This window comes from Camellia sinensis, chromosome 4 (genome assembly GCF_055761805.1).
Source record: "Camellia sinensis isolate YWXY chromosome 4, ASM5576180v1, whole genome shotgun sequence".
In the NCBI taxonomy this organism is placed as follows: Eukaryota; Viridiplantae; Streptophyta; class Magnoliopsida; order Ericales; family Theaceae; genus Camellia; species Camellia sinensis.
In genome coordinates, this window is record NC_138964.1 from 124,071,699 (window position 1) to 124,088,403 (window position 16,705).

General features: G+C 35.5%; 4 protein-coding genes and 1 pseudogene across 4 annotated transcripts; 3 read left to right on the forward strand and 2 right to left on the reverse strand.

Moving 5' to 3' along the window:
• The first annotated feature begins 668 nt into the window (after window positions 1-668).
• Window positions 669-3,313, forward strand: LOC114313073 (receptor-like protein Cf-9). The gene is given in 3 exon segments (XM_082866139.1): window positions 669-1,585; window positions 1,588-2,608; window positions 2,611-3,313. Coding segments are annotated over 3 exon segments (2,568 nt in total). The 5' UTR covers window positions 669-704; the 3' UTR covers window positions 3,277-3,313.
• An 814-nt stretch (window positions 3,314-4,127) lies between these two features.
• On the reverse strand, window positions 4,128-5,804 carry LOC145789472 (uncharacterized). The gene is made up of 2 exons (XM_082866138.1): window positions 5,240-5,804; window positions 4,128-4,505 (listed from the first exon to the last, which is right to left on the reverse strand). Exons 1-2 carry the CDS (start codon window positions 5,570-5,572, stop codon window positions 4,128-4,130), a joined length of 711 nt encoding a protein of 236 aa, XP_082722264.1. The 5' UTR covers window positions 5,573-5,804.
• Window positions 5,805-7,577: 1,773 nt separating this feature from the next.
• On the forward strand, window positions 7,578-8,207 carry LOC145824019 (receptor-like protein 6). Its single transcript, XM_082923603.1, has one exon. The coding sequence runs from the start codon at window positions 7,578-7,580 to the stop codon at window positions 8,205-8,207; it is 630 nt and encodes a 209-aa protein (XP_082779729.1).
• A 247-nt stretch (window positions 8,208-8,454) lies between these two features.
• LOC145824020 (receptor-like protein 43 pseudogene) lies at window positions 8,455-9,381 on the forward strand (annotated as a pseudogene).
• Window positions 9,382-10,000: 619 nt separating this feature from the next.
• On the reverse strand, window positions 10,001-16,165 carry LOC114295627 (uncharacterized). The gene is made up of 8 exons (XM_082866140.1): window positions 15,705-16,165; window positions 14,323-14,504; window positions 13,916-14,200; window positions 13,605-13,663; window positions 13,478-13,514; window positions 13,266-13,337; window positions 11,345-11,681; window positions 10,001-10,610 (listed from the first exon to the last, which is right to left on the reverse strand). The coding sequence occupies exons 1-8, from the start codon at window positions 15,906-15,908 to the stop codon at window positions 10,233-10,235; spliced, it is 1,554 nt and encodes a 517-aa protein (XP_082722266.1). The 5' UTR covers window positions 15,909-16,165; the 3' UTR covers window positions 10,001-10,232.
• Between the last annotated feature and the right edge of the window lie 540 nt (window positions 16,166-16,705).

The following is a 16,705-nucleotide window of genomic DNA, read 5'->3' on the forward strand; positions in this document are numbered from 1 at the left end:
TTCAATCACAAACAAATTATACAAAACATAACTATCTCTCTATTAACTCTTAAATTCTCTACTCTCTTAGAATTCTCCTTATCTGGAGGTGTGTTTGGTTTGTGTTTCAAGATAAATTTTCAACAAAAAACAAATTTAAGGAGAGAATTTAGAAATTTTTTTGGTTTGTTTGGTTGTATATTTTGAAAATATTTTTGGAGTTTGAGATTTTAGAATGATTTGCTATTTTGTTATAGTTGAGTAGATGCATGTGAGAGAAAAAGTGATTAGGAATGAGAGATGAGAGAAAAAAAGCGATTGATTGATGTGTAGGAGAGATAAAGTAATTTTGGTTATTTTTCAAAAAATTTGAACCAAACAAAATTTTGAAATTTTTTATCAAAAATTATATTTTGAGATACAAACCAAACAAGTCCGTTGTGTTTTTCCAGGAGATATTTTTCTCCCACGCTATCTCAAACAAACATACAACCTATTTCAATCCATGCACAAACCGTGTGTGCGCAGTGTTTCTTCATTCTCGTCAACAGCCTCAGGATTCTAAGTCAAGCCAACGTGGAAAACAATTATACATAATGTAGGTGTTCACATGTAATTATTGGAGGACTATATATGAAGGTATGAGTTAAACTACTATCATTCACTCAATCCTTATTTTCTCACTTTCCTCTTGTTGCTACTGAGAGAAAAGGAAGAAAAAAGAAATGGACCGATTTATATGGCTTATCCAAATCCTCTTATATCTCATGCAATACCAGGTTGGTTGTTTGTCATCTCTCTCTACGTTTTCTTCTACACATCATTTGTGTCCTCATGACCAGAGGTCAGCACTGCTTCAATTTAAGCAACACTTTACTATAAATAGTTCTGCTTCTGTCTTGTGTAACAATGATAATGGAGTTCTTCCATATCCAAAGACATTGTCTTGGAACGAGAGTGCTAGTGATTGTTGTTCATGGGATGGGGTGACGTGTGATGGGTTAACAGGTCAGGTGACTGGGCTGAACCTTGGTTCTAGCCAACTCTATGGCACCATCCATTCCAATAGCAGCCTCTACCATCTTTCTCACCTCAAAGTGCTTGATCTCTCTTGCAATGACTTCAATTACTCCCATATTTCGTCAAGGATTGGCAGCTTTGCAAGTTTGACACATCTCAACCTCTCGTTTCCCAAATTTTCAGGCTTAATCCCTTCAGAAATCTCCCACCTGTCTAAATTAGTTTCATTTGATATCTATTCTTTGGACGATGGATTACTAAGCCTTGAACCACACAATTTTAGAATTTTGCTCAAAAACTTAACCCAATTGCAAAAACTAGAGCTTTTCCATGTGAACATATCTTCAAGTTTACCTGATTTAATTGGTCATCTAAAGTTTTTGAGATACTTGGGCCTCTCCCATTGCAAATTGTTAGGGTCCATTCCTAAATCGCTTGGGAATCTTACACAAATTGCTCATTTGGATCTATCGTGGAACAATTTCAGTGGTCAAGTCCCTTCTACACTCTCAAATCTTCAGCAACTCGTTGGCTTAGATCTTCTCTGCAATAATCTGGAAGGGGAAATTCCTGATTTTTTGGTAAGCTCATAAACCTTAAGTTTTTATTACTTGGGGAAAACAACTTCAATGGTCAATTCCCATGCTGGGTGACGAACATGACACAACTTGTTTTAGATGTATCAAGTAATGTACTCACAGGTCCCATTCCACAGTCAATTTCAAAACTTGTTAACCTGGTTAACCTCAATCTTTCATACAATAATTTCAGCGGTGTTGTGGAGCTACATGTATTCTTGAACCTCAAAAAACTTGAGTTACTTGATCTTTCTTCGAATAATCTGTCAGTAAGATCCGGTAATAATACCAATAGTACATTGCCCAACCTTTCCACATTGCATTTGTCCTCTTGCAACATGAATGAGTTTCCAGATTTCTTATGAAACTCAAAGAATCTCCAAACACTAGATCTTTCCAAAAACCAAATTGATGGTCCGATTCCAAAATGGGCAGGGCTAGTTTTATTTTTCTTAGATCTTTCTCATAACTGTCTTCAAGGACCACTGTCAGTTCCACCACTTGCTGTGTCTTCCTTTTTCATCTCACAAAATAAGCTCATCGGAGATATCCCTTTATCGATTTGCAATTCAAGCTCCCTTAAGATCCTTGATTTGTCTCATAACAACATGAGTGGCGTAATTCCACAATGTTTGGGAAACTCAACCCTCTCGGTGTTAGATCTACGGGTGAATGGATTTCATGGGACTATTCCAACATTCGTTAAGGGTAACCGTTTGAGGAATCTTAATTTGAATGGAAATCATTTGGAAGGAGAATTGCCTCGAGCTCTGGCCAATTGTAGACACATGGAAATACTAGACCTGGGAAACAACAAACTAAATGATACATTTCCCTATTGGCTGGACTCTCTTCCAAAATTGCAGGTTCTTATTCTCAAATCAAATAGATTTCATGGTCCTATAAACAGTTCAAGGACTATAGATCCTTTTTGTATGCTTCAAATAATAGACATCTCTCACAATGAGTTCACTGGTTTTTTGCCAGCAAGATATTTACAAAATTTCAAAGCCATGAGGAATGTGGATGGAAATACATGGGGCAAAATTATTGTCGAGATTCTGTAAAGATAGTCACAAAGGGGTTGAATATTGAACTATTAAATATTCTATACTTCTTCACAGCAATCGACTTCTCAGACAACAAATTCAAAGGAGAGATTCCAAATGTCATTGGAAGGCTACAAGCACTCCGATTACTTAATTTGTCCCATAACTGCCTTACGAGTCATATCCCATCATTGATGGGAAATCTATCAATGCTTGAATCGTTAGACCTCTCTTCAAACCAATTATATGGGGAGATACCAGGGCAACTCACAAGTCTACCATTTCTTGCAGTCCTAAACCTTTCAAAGAACCATCTAGTTGGGCCTATACCTCAAGGCAAACAATTTGATACATTTCAAAATGATTCATATGTTGGGAACATGGGATTATGTGGACTACCCTTGTCAAGGGAATGTGGAGATAGCACGGCAGAAGTTCAACCGCCACTAGTATTTCAACATGAAGATGATGCAGATTTTGGAGGTGGATTTACTTGGAAAGCTATGCTGATGGGGTATGGATGTGGAATGCCATTGGGATTGGTTATGGCATATGTTATGTTTTGGAAGACCAATATGGTTACAAGAATTATTGAAGGCGAACAACAGATTGGTTACAAATGGGGTGGGAGAAGAAATCATCAAACTTAGATGGCATTTTCAGGTATGTGATGTTGATTTTTTAATTTTTTTCTTTTAAATTTATTTATGTAGTTGCATTAAATTAATAGAAGCATTACTGCTTTTCATGTTTGTCATCTAAGATTTGAACGAAGAGATGCATCAATTCTGGTCCTGAAACATTATTGTTCAGGTAAATTATTACTTTTATCCTCTAACTTTGACTTAAATTTTATGTTTGTTTTAATCCATCAAGTGCTTCTAGTTGCAACAATTAAATCCTAAGACATTAAAATGTTATTCAATGTGGTCCTCCTATCACTCAATGTAAAATTTTTGAAGGAAAGTGCTCATGTGAAAACGTCGTAAGCATGTTTTAGGGGCATTATAAGAATAAAATTACAAGTCAAATTACACTTTTCCCTCAAAGTTCCACTTTAGTCTATTATGGTTCAACTTCCACTCAAATTTTAAAAGAGTGTGAGAAGAACCAAACTTCACAAGAATACCGTAATTTTATTCATTTTTTATTACTGAAGATCAAGATGATAATTTCAATTATTGGATCTTAGACAATATTAATGAAGCTGTATTTTCCTTAATATTCCATTTCCACAATGCTAACCCAACCATTACATATATACCCTTATTGAGAATTCAATTTTGACGTCTAAAAATGTACATTTTCACTATGGAACAATTAGTTACTATAATGTCTGTCAAATGCAATAAGAAACAAATTTTAGTAGATTGCATAATAATATCATCAAGCTGAAAGAAAGATCTCTATGCATTGCAAATAGAACGATCCAATTTGAACTCAACATGTACATAGTTTTGAAACTAACATTATATAAAACCGACTAACATTCCAAAATTCATCATGGCCTTTTCAGTTGGAAAGAATCTTCAGCAGCTGCAGCTTTGGCAAGTTTGGTATATTTCCGGTGTCGTCTCTCTCTCTCATAAAGTACCCAGAAGACCAAAGAAAGCATCACTGCAGCCGATACCATGGCCAATCCAATATAGATCCACTTGCTGTATTGCCTCAAATCAGGACAATGATCGTCGCTTATGGCAGTGAATGTTTCACGAACGAAACTGCAATCTAGTAGACTGATAAGGAATGGACTATAATGATACAGACCATAGCTCACATTGACTGCATTAGTCATCTGCGTGTACATGTCGGGGGTCAAGCGCCCCACGGTGATGCAAGTATTGTTCTTTGACACTTGGCACTCGTAATTCTTCCAAACCTGCATTAAGAACAACAAAATGTGGATTGTGACCATCTATTGATTTGCTTTATATTGAGCTTAGTTGATAAGAAGGCCAAAAAAAAAAAGAAAAGGGTGTATTTTTGTGAACTCTAATGAGAATGTGTTAATATACCGAGAAGTAGTTTATGCACATAGCACAATGTGTTGAGAAGAGACTTTAAGAAGCAAATGATGAATAATGGAATTTTTTAGTATCGCATAAGAATAATTCTAAATGCACATAATCGGAGCACAAAATTGGACACAACTCTCTCACATGAGGTAGGACCCGTGAAATGTGTGGGTCCCACCCTCTGTGAGAGAGTTGTATCCGATTCTGTGATTGGGATTCTATGAACCTAGAATAACTGGTCACATAAACATGATTTTTGGGTTTTTGTTTGGTGAAAACATAATCAAATTCAAATGAATGCTCGTTTTAGGCTGTATTTGAACTTAGATTTGTAGAGTGATTTGTGAAGGGAAAAGAAAAAGAACAGGTAGAGACATATGAAGCAGAAGCTTCTTTCCCTTTCTTTTTCTTTTTCCTCTACAAATCCAAGATCCAAACATAGCTTTAAGAAATACATCATGGTACACTTGAACTTTTAAAGGAAAAATAGAGTTAAACCATAAAATCATGAAGCAATGTTTATTTTCCTATAAAAAATTTGTGATTTGACACTTTCAATTGTTCATTTTGATTGCAATGTTCTTCAAAGATGCAGTACCTGTGTTGCATTGCTGAAATCAACTTCACCGGCTGCACATTTCCGGTCAGACTTGTCAGGATTATATGGGTTACATAAGACAGGCACAAGAGGTCCAGATTGATTGTAATAAAGAGGGGGTCGAGCAAAGGGTGGGGGTGGGGGTACATTATTGTTGGACACATTGGTGATGATCTGATTAACTATGGCAGCCAGTTGAAATATAACTTCTTTGCTTTCAGACAAGGTTTCTTGGGCAGTTGCATTATCCATACATGGGAGAATATCATCTAAAGCTGTATGAGCCGTGGGGTTTTGGACCCACTCGTCCATCGCAACACATGCGTCCCCCATCACACTTGAATTTGTCGAAAAAATGTTTTAGATATTCATTTAAAAGACAAAAACAATAAAGGAACAACAAATAATAACAGCTAACTTGGGAAGGATATTAATCGTTTGTCAATGTCAAGAGAGACACAACGTGTTTATGAGATGTAATTATGCCCTAGTGTACGCTTGATACCAACTAGCACAAGTGTGCATAAGAGTTACTAATGATTTAGAACAAGAAACAGTTAATGCAATGATATTATGTCCCAGTGTATGCTTGCCAAGGACAAGCACAAATGTTTCATGGTCTTCATTACTCCGCCCGCTCATCTCTCCAGCTTCGTGCTTTCTCCGATGCTGATTGGGCTGGCGATCCTACTGACCGGCGCTCTACTACTGGGTTCTGATTTTTTCTGGGTGATTCTCTTATTTCTTGGCGCAGCAAGAAACAATCTCTTAATGCTCGTTCCAGTACCGAGGCCGAATACCGTGCTCTTGCTGATACTACTCAAGAACTTCTTTGGCTTCGTTGGCTCCTTGCTGACATGGGTGTTACCCCCTCTGGTGCTACTGACCTCTTTTGTGACAATCACAGTGCTCTTCAAATTGCTCACAATAATGTTTTTCATGATCGCACCAAGCACATTGAGATTGACTGCCATTTTATTCGTCAACACGTCACTCGTGGTATTGTCCATCTTCATCCGATCTCTTCTATTGATCAACCTGCTGATATCTTCACCAAAGCTCATTCTCCTGGCCACTTCGCTGAACTTGTCTTCAAACTCCAGTTGGTTGATGTTTGTCCTCCTTGAGTTTGAGGGGGCCTGTTAATGTATATATTATATTATATTAATGTATCATAATAATGTATATATTATATTAATGTATCATAAATAGCTGTATCATAATAATGTATATATTATATTAATGTATCATATATAGCTATAGGATGACAGAGCATAGGAGCATAGGATTATATTCGGTTGCCTTCACTTTCGGCTGCTTTCGGCTCCTTTTTATTATTTTATGTTCTGCTTTCATAATGATGTTGTATAAAGCAGCTCCTATATGTGGAGTCTCTTCTTACACTTTCAGATATATTGAATACAAGAGTTTTCTTACTCTCTCAATATCACTCTCTTATTTCTTTCAATCAGGTTGGTTGTTTGTCATCTCTCTCTACTTTTTCTTCTACACATCATTTGTGTCCTCATGACCAGAGGTCAGCACTGCTTCAATTTAGCAACACTTTACTATAAATAGTTCTGCTTCTGTCTTGTGTAACAATGATAATGGAGTTCTTCCATATCCAAAGACATTGTCTTGGAACGAGAGTGCTAGTGATTGTTGTTCATGGGATGGGGTGACGTGTGATGGGTTAACAGGTCAGGTGACTGGGCTTAACCTTGGTTCTAGCCAACTCTATGGCACCATCCATCCCAATAGCAGCCTCTACCAACTTTCTCACCTCAAAATGCTCGATCTCTCTTGCAATGACTTCAATTACTCCCATATTTCGTCAAGGATTGGCAGCTTTGCAAGTTTGACACATCTCAACCTCTCGTTTTCCAAATTTTCAAGCTTAATCCCTTCAGAAATCTCCCACCTGTCTAAATTAGTTTCATTTGATATCTATTCCTTGGACGATGGATTACTAAGCCTTGAACCACACAATTTTAGAATTTTGCTCAAAAACTTAACCCAATTGCAAAAACTAGAGCTTTTCCATGTGAACATATCTTCAAGTTTACCTGATTCAATTGGTCATCTCAAGTTTTTGAGATACTTGGGCCTCTCCCATTGCAAATTGTTAGGGTCCATTCCAAAATCGCTTGGGAATCTTACACAAATTGCTCATTTGGATCTATCGTGGAACAGTTTCAGTGGTCAAGTCCCTTCTACACTCTCAAATCTTTAACCAAAAGGGGAAATTCCTGATGTTTTTGGTAAGCTCATAAACCTTAAGTTTTTATTACTTGGGGAAAACAATTTCAATGGTCAATTCCCATGCTGGGTGACCAACATGACACAACTTCTTGTTTTAGATGTATCAAGTAATGTACTCACAGGTCCCATTCCACAGTCAATTTCAAAACTTGTTAACCTGGTTAACCTCAATCTTTCATACAATAATTTCAGCGGTGTGGAGCTACATGTATTCTTGAACCTCAAAAAACTTGAGTTACTTGATCTTTCTTCGAATAATCTGTCAGTAAGAGCCTGTAATAATACCAATCGTACATTGCCCAGCCTTTCCACATTGCATTTGTCCTCTTGCAACATGAATGAGCTTCCAGATTTCTTAAGAAACTCAAAGAATCTCCAAACACTAGATCTTTCCGATGGTCCGATTCCAAAATGGGTAGAGCAAGTTTTATTTTTCTTAGATCTTTCTCATAACTGTCTTCAAGGACCACTGTCAGTTCCACCACTTGTTGTGTCTTACTTTTTCATCTCACAAAATAAGCTCATCGGAGATATCCCTTTATCGATTTGCAATTCAAGCTCCCTTAAGATCCTTGATTTGTCTCATAACAACATGAGTGGCGTAATTCCACAATGTTTGGGAAACTCAACCCTCTCGGTGTTAGATCTACGGGTGAATGGATTTCATGGGACTATTCCAACATTCGCTAATGGTGTGTTTGGTTGAGGGATTTAGGAGGGATTTGGAAAGAGAAAGGGAAAATGTGTGTGAAACTATGTGAAATATATAAATATTTTATTTACATTTCACCTACCTTTTCTATTTCCCTTTCCAAATCCCTCTCCAAATCTCCCAACCAAACACAGCATCTCCCAACCAAACACAGCATAACGGTAACCGTTTGAGGAATCTTAATTTGAATGGAAATCATTTGGAAGGAGAACTGCCTCGATCTCTGGCCAATTGTAGACACATGGAAATACTAGACCTGGGAAACAACAAACTAAATGATACATTCCCCTATTGGCTGGACTCTCTTCCAAAATTGCAGGTTCTTATTCTCAAATCAAATAGATTTCATGGTCCTATAAACAGTTCAAGGACTATAGATCCTTTTTGTATGCTTCGTATAGTAGACATCTCTCACAATGAGTTCACTGGTTTTTTGCCAGCAAGATATTTACAAAATTTCAAAGCCATGAGGAATGTGGATGGAAATACAATGACCTTGAAATACATGGGGCAAAATTATTGTCGAGATTCTGTAAAGATAGTCATAAAGGGGTTGAATATTGAACTATTAAATATTCTATACTTCTTCACAGCAATCGACTTCTCAGACAACAAATTCAAAGGAGAGATTCCAAATGTCATTGGAAGGCTACAAGCACTCCGATTACTTAATTTGTCCCATAACTGCCTTGCGAGTCATATCCCATCATCGATGGGAAATCTATCAATGCTTGAATCGTTAGACCTCTCTTCGAACCAATTATATGGGGAGATACCAGGGCAACTCACAAGTCTAACATTTCTTGCAGTCCTAAACCTTTCAAAGAACCATCTAGTTGGGCCTATACCTCAAGGCAAACAATTTGATACATTTCAAAATGATTCATATGTTGGGAACATGGGATTATGTGGACAACCCTTGTCAAGGGAATGTGGAGATAGCACGGCAGAAGTTCAACTGCCACTAGTATTTCAACATGAAGATGATGCAGATTTTGGAGGTGGATTTACTTGGAAAGCTATGCTGATGGGGTATGGATGTGGAATGCCATTGGGATTGGTTATGGCATATGTTATGTTTTGGAAGACCAATATGGTTACCAGAATTATTGAAGGCGAACAACAGATTGGTTACAAATGGGGTTGGGGAAGAAATCATCAAACTTAGATGGCATTTTCAGGTATGTGATGTTGATTTTTTTATTTTTTTTCTTTTAAATTTATTTATGTAGTTGCATTAAATTAATAGAAGCATTATTGCTTTTCATGTTTGTCATCTAAGATTTGAACAAAGCTGCATCAATTCTGGTCCTAAAACATTATTGTTCAGGTAAATTATTACTTTTACCCTCTAACTTTGACTTAAATTTTATGTTTTTTTTAATCCATCAGCTTCTAGTTGCAACAATTAAATCGTAGGACACTAAAATGTTATTCGATGTGGTCCTCCTATCACTCAATGTAAAATTTTTGAAGGAAAGTGCTCATGTGAAAACGTCCTAAGCATGTTTTAGGGGCATTATAAGAATAAAATTATAAGTCAAATTACACTTTTCCCTCAAAGTTCCACTTTAGTCTATTATGTTTCAACTTTCACTCAAATTTTAAAAGATGGTATGAGAAGAACCAAACTTCACAAGAATACCGTAATTTTATTTATTTTTTATTACTGAAGATCAAGATGATAATTTCAATTATTGGATCTTAGACAATATTAATGAAGCGGTTATTTTCCTTAATATTCCTTTTCCACAATGCTAACCCAGCCATTACATATATACCCTTATTGAGAATTCAATTTTGACGTCTAAAAATGTACATTTTCACTATGGAACAATTAGTTACTAAAATGTCTGTCAAATGCAATAAGAAACAAATTTTAGTAGATTGCATAATAATATCATCAAGCTGAAAGCAAGATCTCTATGCATTGCAAATAGAACGATCCAATTTGAACTCAACATGTACATAGTTTTGAAACTAACATTATAAAAAAACCGACTAGCACTCCAAAATTCATCATGGCCTTTTCTGTTGGAAAGAATCTTCAGCAGCTGCAGCTTTGGCAAGTTTGGTATATTTCCGGTGTCGTCTCTCTCTCTCATAAAGTATCCAGAAGACCAAAGAAAGCATCACTGCAGCTGATACCATTGCCAATCCAATATAGATCCACTTGCTGTATTGCCTCAAATCAGGACAATGATCGTCGCTTATGGCAGTGAATGTTTCGCGAACGAAACTGCAATCTAGTAGACTGATAAGGAATGGACTATAATGATACAGACCATAGCTCACATTGACTGCATTAGTCATCTGCGTGTACATGTCGGGGGTCAAGCGCCCCACGGTGATGCAAGTATTGTTCTTTGACACTTGGCACTCGTAATTCTTCCAAACCTGCATTAAGAACAACAAAATGTGGATTGTGACCATCTATTGGTTTGCTTTTATATTGAGCTTAGTTGATAAGAAGGCCAAAAAAAAAAAAAAAGGGTGTATTTTTGTGAATTCTAATGAGAATGTGTTAATATACCGAGAAGTAGTTTATGCACATAGCACAATGTGTTGAGAAGAGACTTTAAGAAGCAAATGATGAATAATGGAATTTTTTAGTATCGCATAAGAATAATTCTAAATGCACATAATCGGAGCACAAAATTGGACACAACTCTCTCACATGAGGTAGGACCCGTGAAATGTGTGGGTCCCACCCTCTGTGAGAGAGTTGTATCCGATTCTGTGATTGGGATTCTGTGAACCTAGAATAACTGGTCACATAAACATGATTTTTGGGTTTTTGTTTGGTGAAAACATAATCAAATTCAAATGAATGCTCGTTTTAGGCTGTATTTGAACTTAGATTTGTAGAGTGATTTGTGAAGGGAAAAAAAAAAGAACAGGTAGAGAGATATGAAGCAGAAGCTTCTTTCCCTTTCTTTTTCTTTTTCCTCTACAAATCCAAGATCCAAACATAGCTTTAAGAAATACATCATGGTACACTTGAACTTTTAAAGGAAAAATAGAGTTAAACCATAAAATCATGAAGCAATGTTTATTTTCCTATAAAAAATTTGTGATTTGACACTTTCAATTGTTCATTTTGATTGCAATGTTCTTCAAAGATGTAGTACCTGTGTTGCATTGCTGAAATCAACTTCACCGGCTGCACATTTCCGGTCAGACTTGTCAGGATTATATGGGTTACATAAGACAGGCACAAGAGGTCCAGATTGATTGTAATAAAGAGGGGGTCGAGCAAAGGGTGGGGGTGGGGGTACATTATTGTTGGACACATTGGTGATGATCTGATTAACTATGGCAGCCAGTTGAAATATAACTTCTTTGCTTTCAGACAAGGTTTCTTGGGCAGTTGCATTATCCATACATGGGAGAATATCATCTAAAGCTGTATGAGCCGTGGGGTTTTGGACCCACTCGTCCATCGCAACACATGCGTCCCCCATCACACTTGAATTTGTCGAAAAAATGTTTTAGATATTCATTTAAAAGACAAAAACAATAAAGGAACAACAAATAATAACAGCTAACTTGGGAAGGATATTAATCGTTTGTCAATGTCAAGAGAGACACAACGTGTTTATGAGATGTAATTATGCCCTAGTGTACGCTTGATACCAACTAGCACAAGTGTGCATAAGAGTTACTAATGATTTAGAACAAGAAACAGTTAATGCAATGATATTATGTCCCAGTGTATGCTTGCCAAGGACAAGCACAAATGTGCATATAATAGCGTCATGCATTTGCAATTGTACATCTAAACTTTTAGGTGGTTAACGAATGGGATTGGATTTGACAACCATTTAGCAGTTATGGTATGTGAAGTTTTAGTAGATATCTATTTCATGGGTATTTTGAAAAAACAAAAAAGCGTGACAAAGCTTCTGACTTGTGTGCTTTATATAATAGAATAGATTAGTGATCTGCTTGGCACTCTATACCATCTAAGAGCGTCTCCAATGCACTAAGCATATAATATTTGTTAGTTAAAATACCTAGTGTGATTCACTTTTTTCAATTCCAATGCACTAGACATATGATTAGGCATTTTGGCTCAACTCATATTCACTAGCTACATGTAGCTAACCTTCAACGCTAGGCAAAATGTATTCAATCATTAGGATCATTTCCCTCAATCTTTGTTGTTGACGTGGCATTCTATAAAATTAATAGTATTTGGATAAATAGCTAAAATAAAGAGCATGGTTGGAGTAAAAACATAAAACAGTTGATAGGCAAAATAAAATATATACTTTATAGTAATTTTAGATAGGTAAAATGTCTACTACCGTTGGAGATGCTCTAAATTGACATTTCATATGTTTTTCAAGTCTTTTAAAGTACCCTTGAGACAATTTCTAAATTTTCCACTCTTTATAATCAACTACCTATGTAACGCAATTAGTAGTGTATCTTCATATCAATAATTTTTATTTTCAAATTTTAAGTTGGCGAAAATTCTCTACAAATTGTGGAATGTGGAATGACTTGATGATTGTTTCCCGGCCAGACTTCTCTGCTCGACTTTATAGCATAAACCCATAGGCAATTCCTAAAGTGGATCTCTTATATAGCTACTCGAATCCCAAAGTGCATAGAATCTACAGTTTCCTTTTTCTAAACAAATTATCAACATTGTAACTGCTCCCTCTTTGTGTGTGGGTTGTTGATTCTTGATAAAAGCAAGATTTAAACATCTCATAATCATCAATCTTACTAAGTTTCATCAGCATAATTGTAATGTTAGACTAAGTTACATTTTCCAACTGTTGAGCCCGAAAACTATTATGATAATTGATTATCTCCTGTTTTCACAAAGAAACTAGACTCCGTTTTTGGGGTATGTTTGGCTAGCAATATAGTGACTTGTGATGTAATAGAAACAAACATTTATTGACTTGCTATATTTGTAGGTATATGAGTGTTTTATCAAAATACAAAAGGGATTCACAGCATCAACATAAAATTAGAAGGCATTGCTAAAATATGATTCAGTAAATTGAAAATTATAACAATATAAATAGAACATACTTATGAAGCACGAGAAACACACCACACAAGATAAAGGTGCCAGCAACGAGAATCCACCCGATCATCACCAAACTGCAAAGATTTTATGTGTTTTTAGAAATAAAATAGGAAGAAAGGAAAAGGATCATGAAAATGAGAACATCAAAAACTAGCAAGACCAATAAGTGGGATATTAAATATGAAATTGAAATGTTTGCCCTCATCTCACTCACATGTATACAAAAAACTGCAAGCCAAGAACCGAGAATACTGCACCAATAATGAAAAACATTAGGTAAAATCATCGACAATCACGTTACACAGAGGATTAATTTGCTTTGTGTGTATCAAAAGACTTACAGAAACCGAGCAAAGCCAAGAGAAGCATTACAGCAGCAATTATGATGAGAGCCAGCCTCCTGCAGTGCACGGTGAAGACCTTTAATTTTAGGTTAACCCCACAAGAAAATAACAAATTGCTCCTGTAAAATTTTTCTTTTTTTCCTATTATATAAAGCCAACCTGTCAAACTTTTTAATTTTGATTTTGATTTTGAATTTTAAATTTCGATAATTTTTCAGTTTTTTTTCCCTCCTACATTTAAGCGGTCAATTTTCATAGCACACCTATCTAGTATGCACACCTTTTAGTATATATATATATATACTCACACGGAGTTCAGAACGCTCTGTATATCCTTCTGGTTCCTCCTTGCCTCATGTTCAAGAGTTGTAGCAGCAGTATTGATGTCAGTTTCGACCTTGTTGATGTTGTTTTGAACATCAGGAGGCAAAAAAAGTTGATCCACTCTGATATGCTTAGCTGCTTCAAGATAATCCAATACACTCCCAAGACTCTCAACAGTGGTGTTAGCTTGCCACACGACATAGTTCAATGTATTCGATGTGCTAGTATGGAACTTCCCTTGTCCAGTATACAAAACAACGCATCCAATGCTGAAATCAAAAACATAGAACAACAATGGACTCTCAGATAAATCGATCCAAATCCAAATATTCAATTTAAACTCGTAGGTATTGTGTGTGTGTGTGTGTGTGAGAGAGAGAGAGAGAGATACACTGCAGCAATGGTGAACAACGTCAGAAAAATGAGAGAGAGCGCATAAACTGTTCGAGAATAGCCATAGTATCGACGTTGGCAGCAGCAACAACAGAGACAGAGGAGGAGCAGAGAGAGGCCAAATCCCACAAACCAGATTGCAGCAATAACAAAGAGGGGAGCACCAGTAAAAGCCACAGACTGCATTGAGAACAACTTTTAGAGAGAGAATGTGCTAAATTTGTCAACATATATCAGTACTCTATTTTTTCTTTTTCTTTTTTGTAAAGAGGAAAGTCATATTACAAAGAGTGCCTGAGAAATAATTCAGGGTAAGGAATTTTCATGTTATATAAAAGAAAATAAAGAAAGGCGACTCAAGAAACGATGCGTGAGCTAAAGCGGGGTCTGGCTAAAGAACATGTAGTAAACGAATCAAATAGCCAGTTAGTAACCACATTAAAGTGAGAAGAACCAAAATCACTATTCATCACTGAGTACAAAACTGAATTTCACAGCAAAAGCTCACATATAGAAGATGACAATACGAGATGACAGATGCAAAACATCAAGACGATGGATTCAATTGAGTACCCCTAATTTTTTTGCCTATGCAAAATCAAAGAAAGAGAAAAGAGGGAAACCCGAACAACTCAATTAATACAAAATTTCTAAGCATATCACAATTCCAGCCCAAATTGGAGAATCAAAAAACTGAAATACACAAAACCAAAATTAAAGAATTAAGCATGTCACAATTCCAGCCAAAACCCAAATTACAGAATCAAATAAACTGAAAACTTATTAATACATAAAACCAATATGAGACAAATGACATAACATTTTACTTATAATTAACTGTCACAAAATCAGTGGGGAAAAAAAAAAAAAAAAAAAAAAAAAAAAAAAAAAAAAAACTTATATTGAAATGAAACAAGGGTCTATAAGCACAAAAATTATGAAAAACCCTTGAAAAGATAAAGAAGAAAACTGATTTTGAAATGGGACAAAGTTTTGAAAGACTTAATAGAAATAGTTTGACTAATATTCCATCCACCAATGTAGTACTTAAAATTGTTAAATGGATCTTAAAGAATCAAGATGAGGGATTCTATTGAGGAACTCTAAAATTTTTCATCAATGTAAAATTAAAAGAAAGAGAAAAGAGGGAAATCCAAGTGAAAGAACAACTCAATCAATACAAAATTTCTAAGAATATTACTCCAGCCAAAACCCAAATCAAAGAATCAAATAAACTGAAACCTTATTTATACACAAAACCCATAAGAGATAGCTGATCTAGAATTTAACATTAACCATCACAATATCAGAGACAAGAAAAGAAAAGAAAAGAAAAGAAACCATGATATTGAAATGAAACAAGGGTTTAAAAAGACTTACATAGAAATAATGATGATCACTAATATTCCATCCACCAGTGTAGTACTTGAAATTATCAAATGGATCTTTCCTGTGTGTTCTCTCAGCAGCCAAAATCAAAGATGGTCCCTCAAGAACAGACCTCCTCGTTCCCCACGAAACCACTCCATATTCACTCTCATTGACTATTCCTACAATTAAAAAACACCACAATCGATTATACATCTTTTTTCAAAAAGAAATTAGTTAATGGACGTGTAAAGAAGAAGGAAAAGAAGAATTGCCTGAAATGTGAATGGTTTGAAGGTGAAGATTCTGAGAAGCTCCATCAGAGTATGAATAAAAGAAGGTTGAAGAGAATGTGAGGAAGACTGGTAGAAGAAGAAAAGAGGGTGATTTGACAGAGAACATAATGTCTTTGACTCTGTTTCTTGTTGGGTTTCTCTGTTGCATAAATGGTAGCTCTCTGTCTCTGGTTAGTTAGAGAGAAAGAGAGAGTCCTTTTTTAACTTCTTGTTATGGAATTGGACATGGCCGACTATGTTCGAAATGCCGTGTTTTTTTTTTTTTTTTGGATTGAAAGAGACAAATATATACATATACATAAATGATATAGCCGGCGAGTTCAAGAAACAACCCTGCAAGGGAAGATGAGACAAGGCCCCGTTTGAAAATATGCTGGTTCTTTAATTTTAATTTTTATTTTTTTTATTATTTTAATTTATTAAAAAAATTGTTTAAGATGATAATTGACCCTTTTTTTTAATTTTTTTTAGTTAATTTAGTGATTATGAAAAATAAAAAATAAAAAATTATAATTTAAATATAAAATTTTATATTATTAATTATTTTAACATATTCTCTCTTTATTGATTATTTTGACCTAAACTCAATTTTCCAAACATTTCTACCGTAGAATATGAGCTTTGCGGCTACAGAAACAGTCTTCATAACATTGTTTATTAAAAATGGGGGTGGGGTTGATCAATTGGGTTTTCAGAATTCTTTTTCTTTTTTTCTTT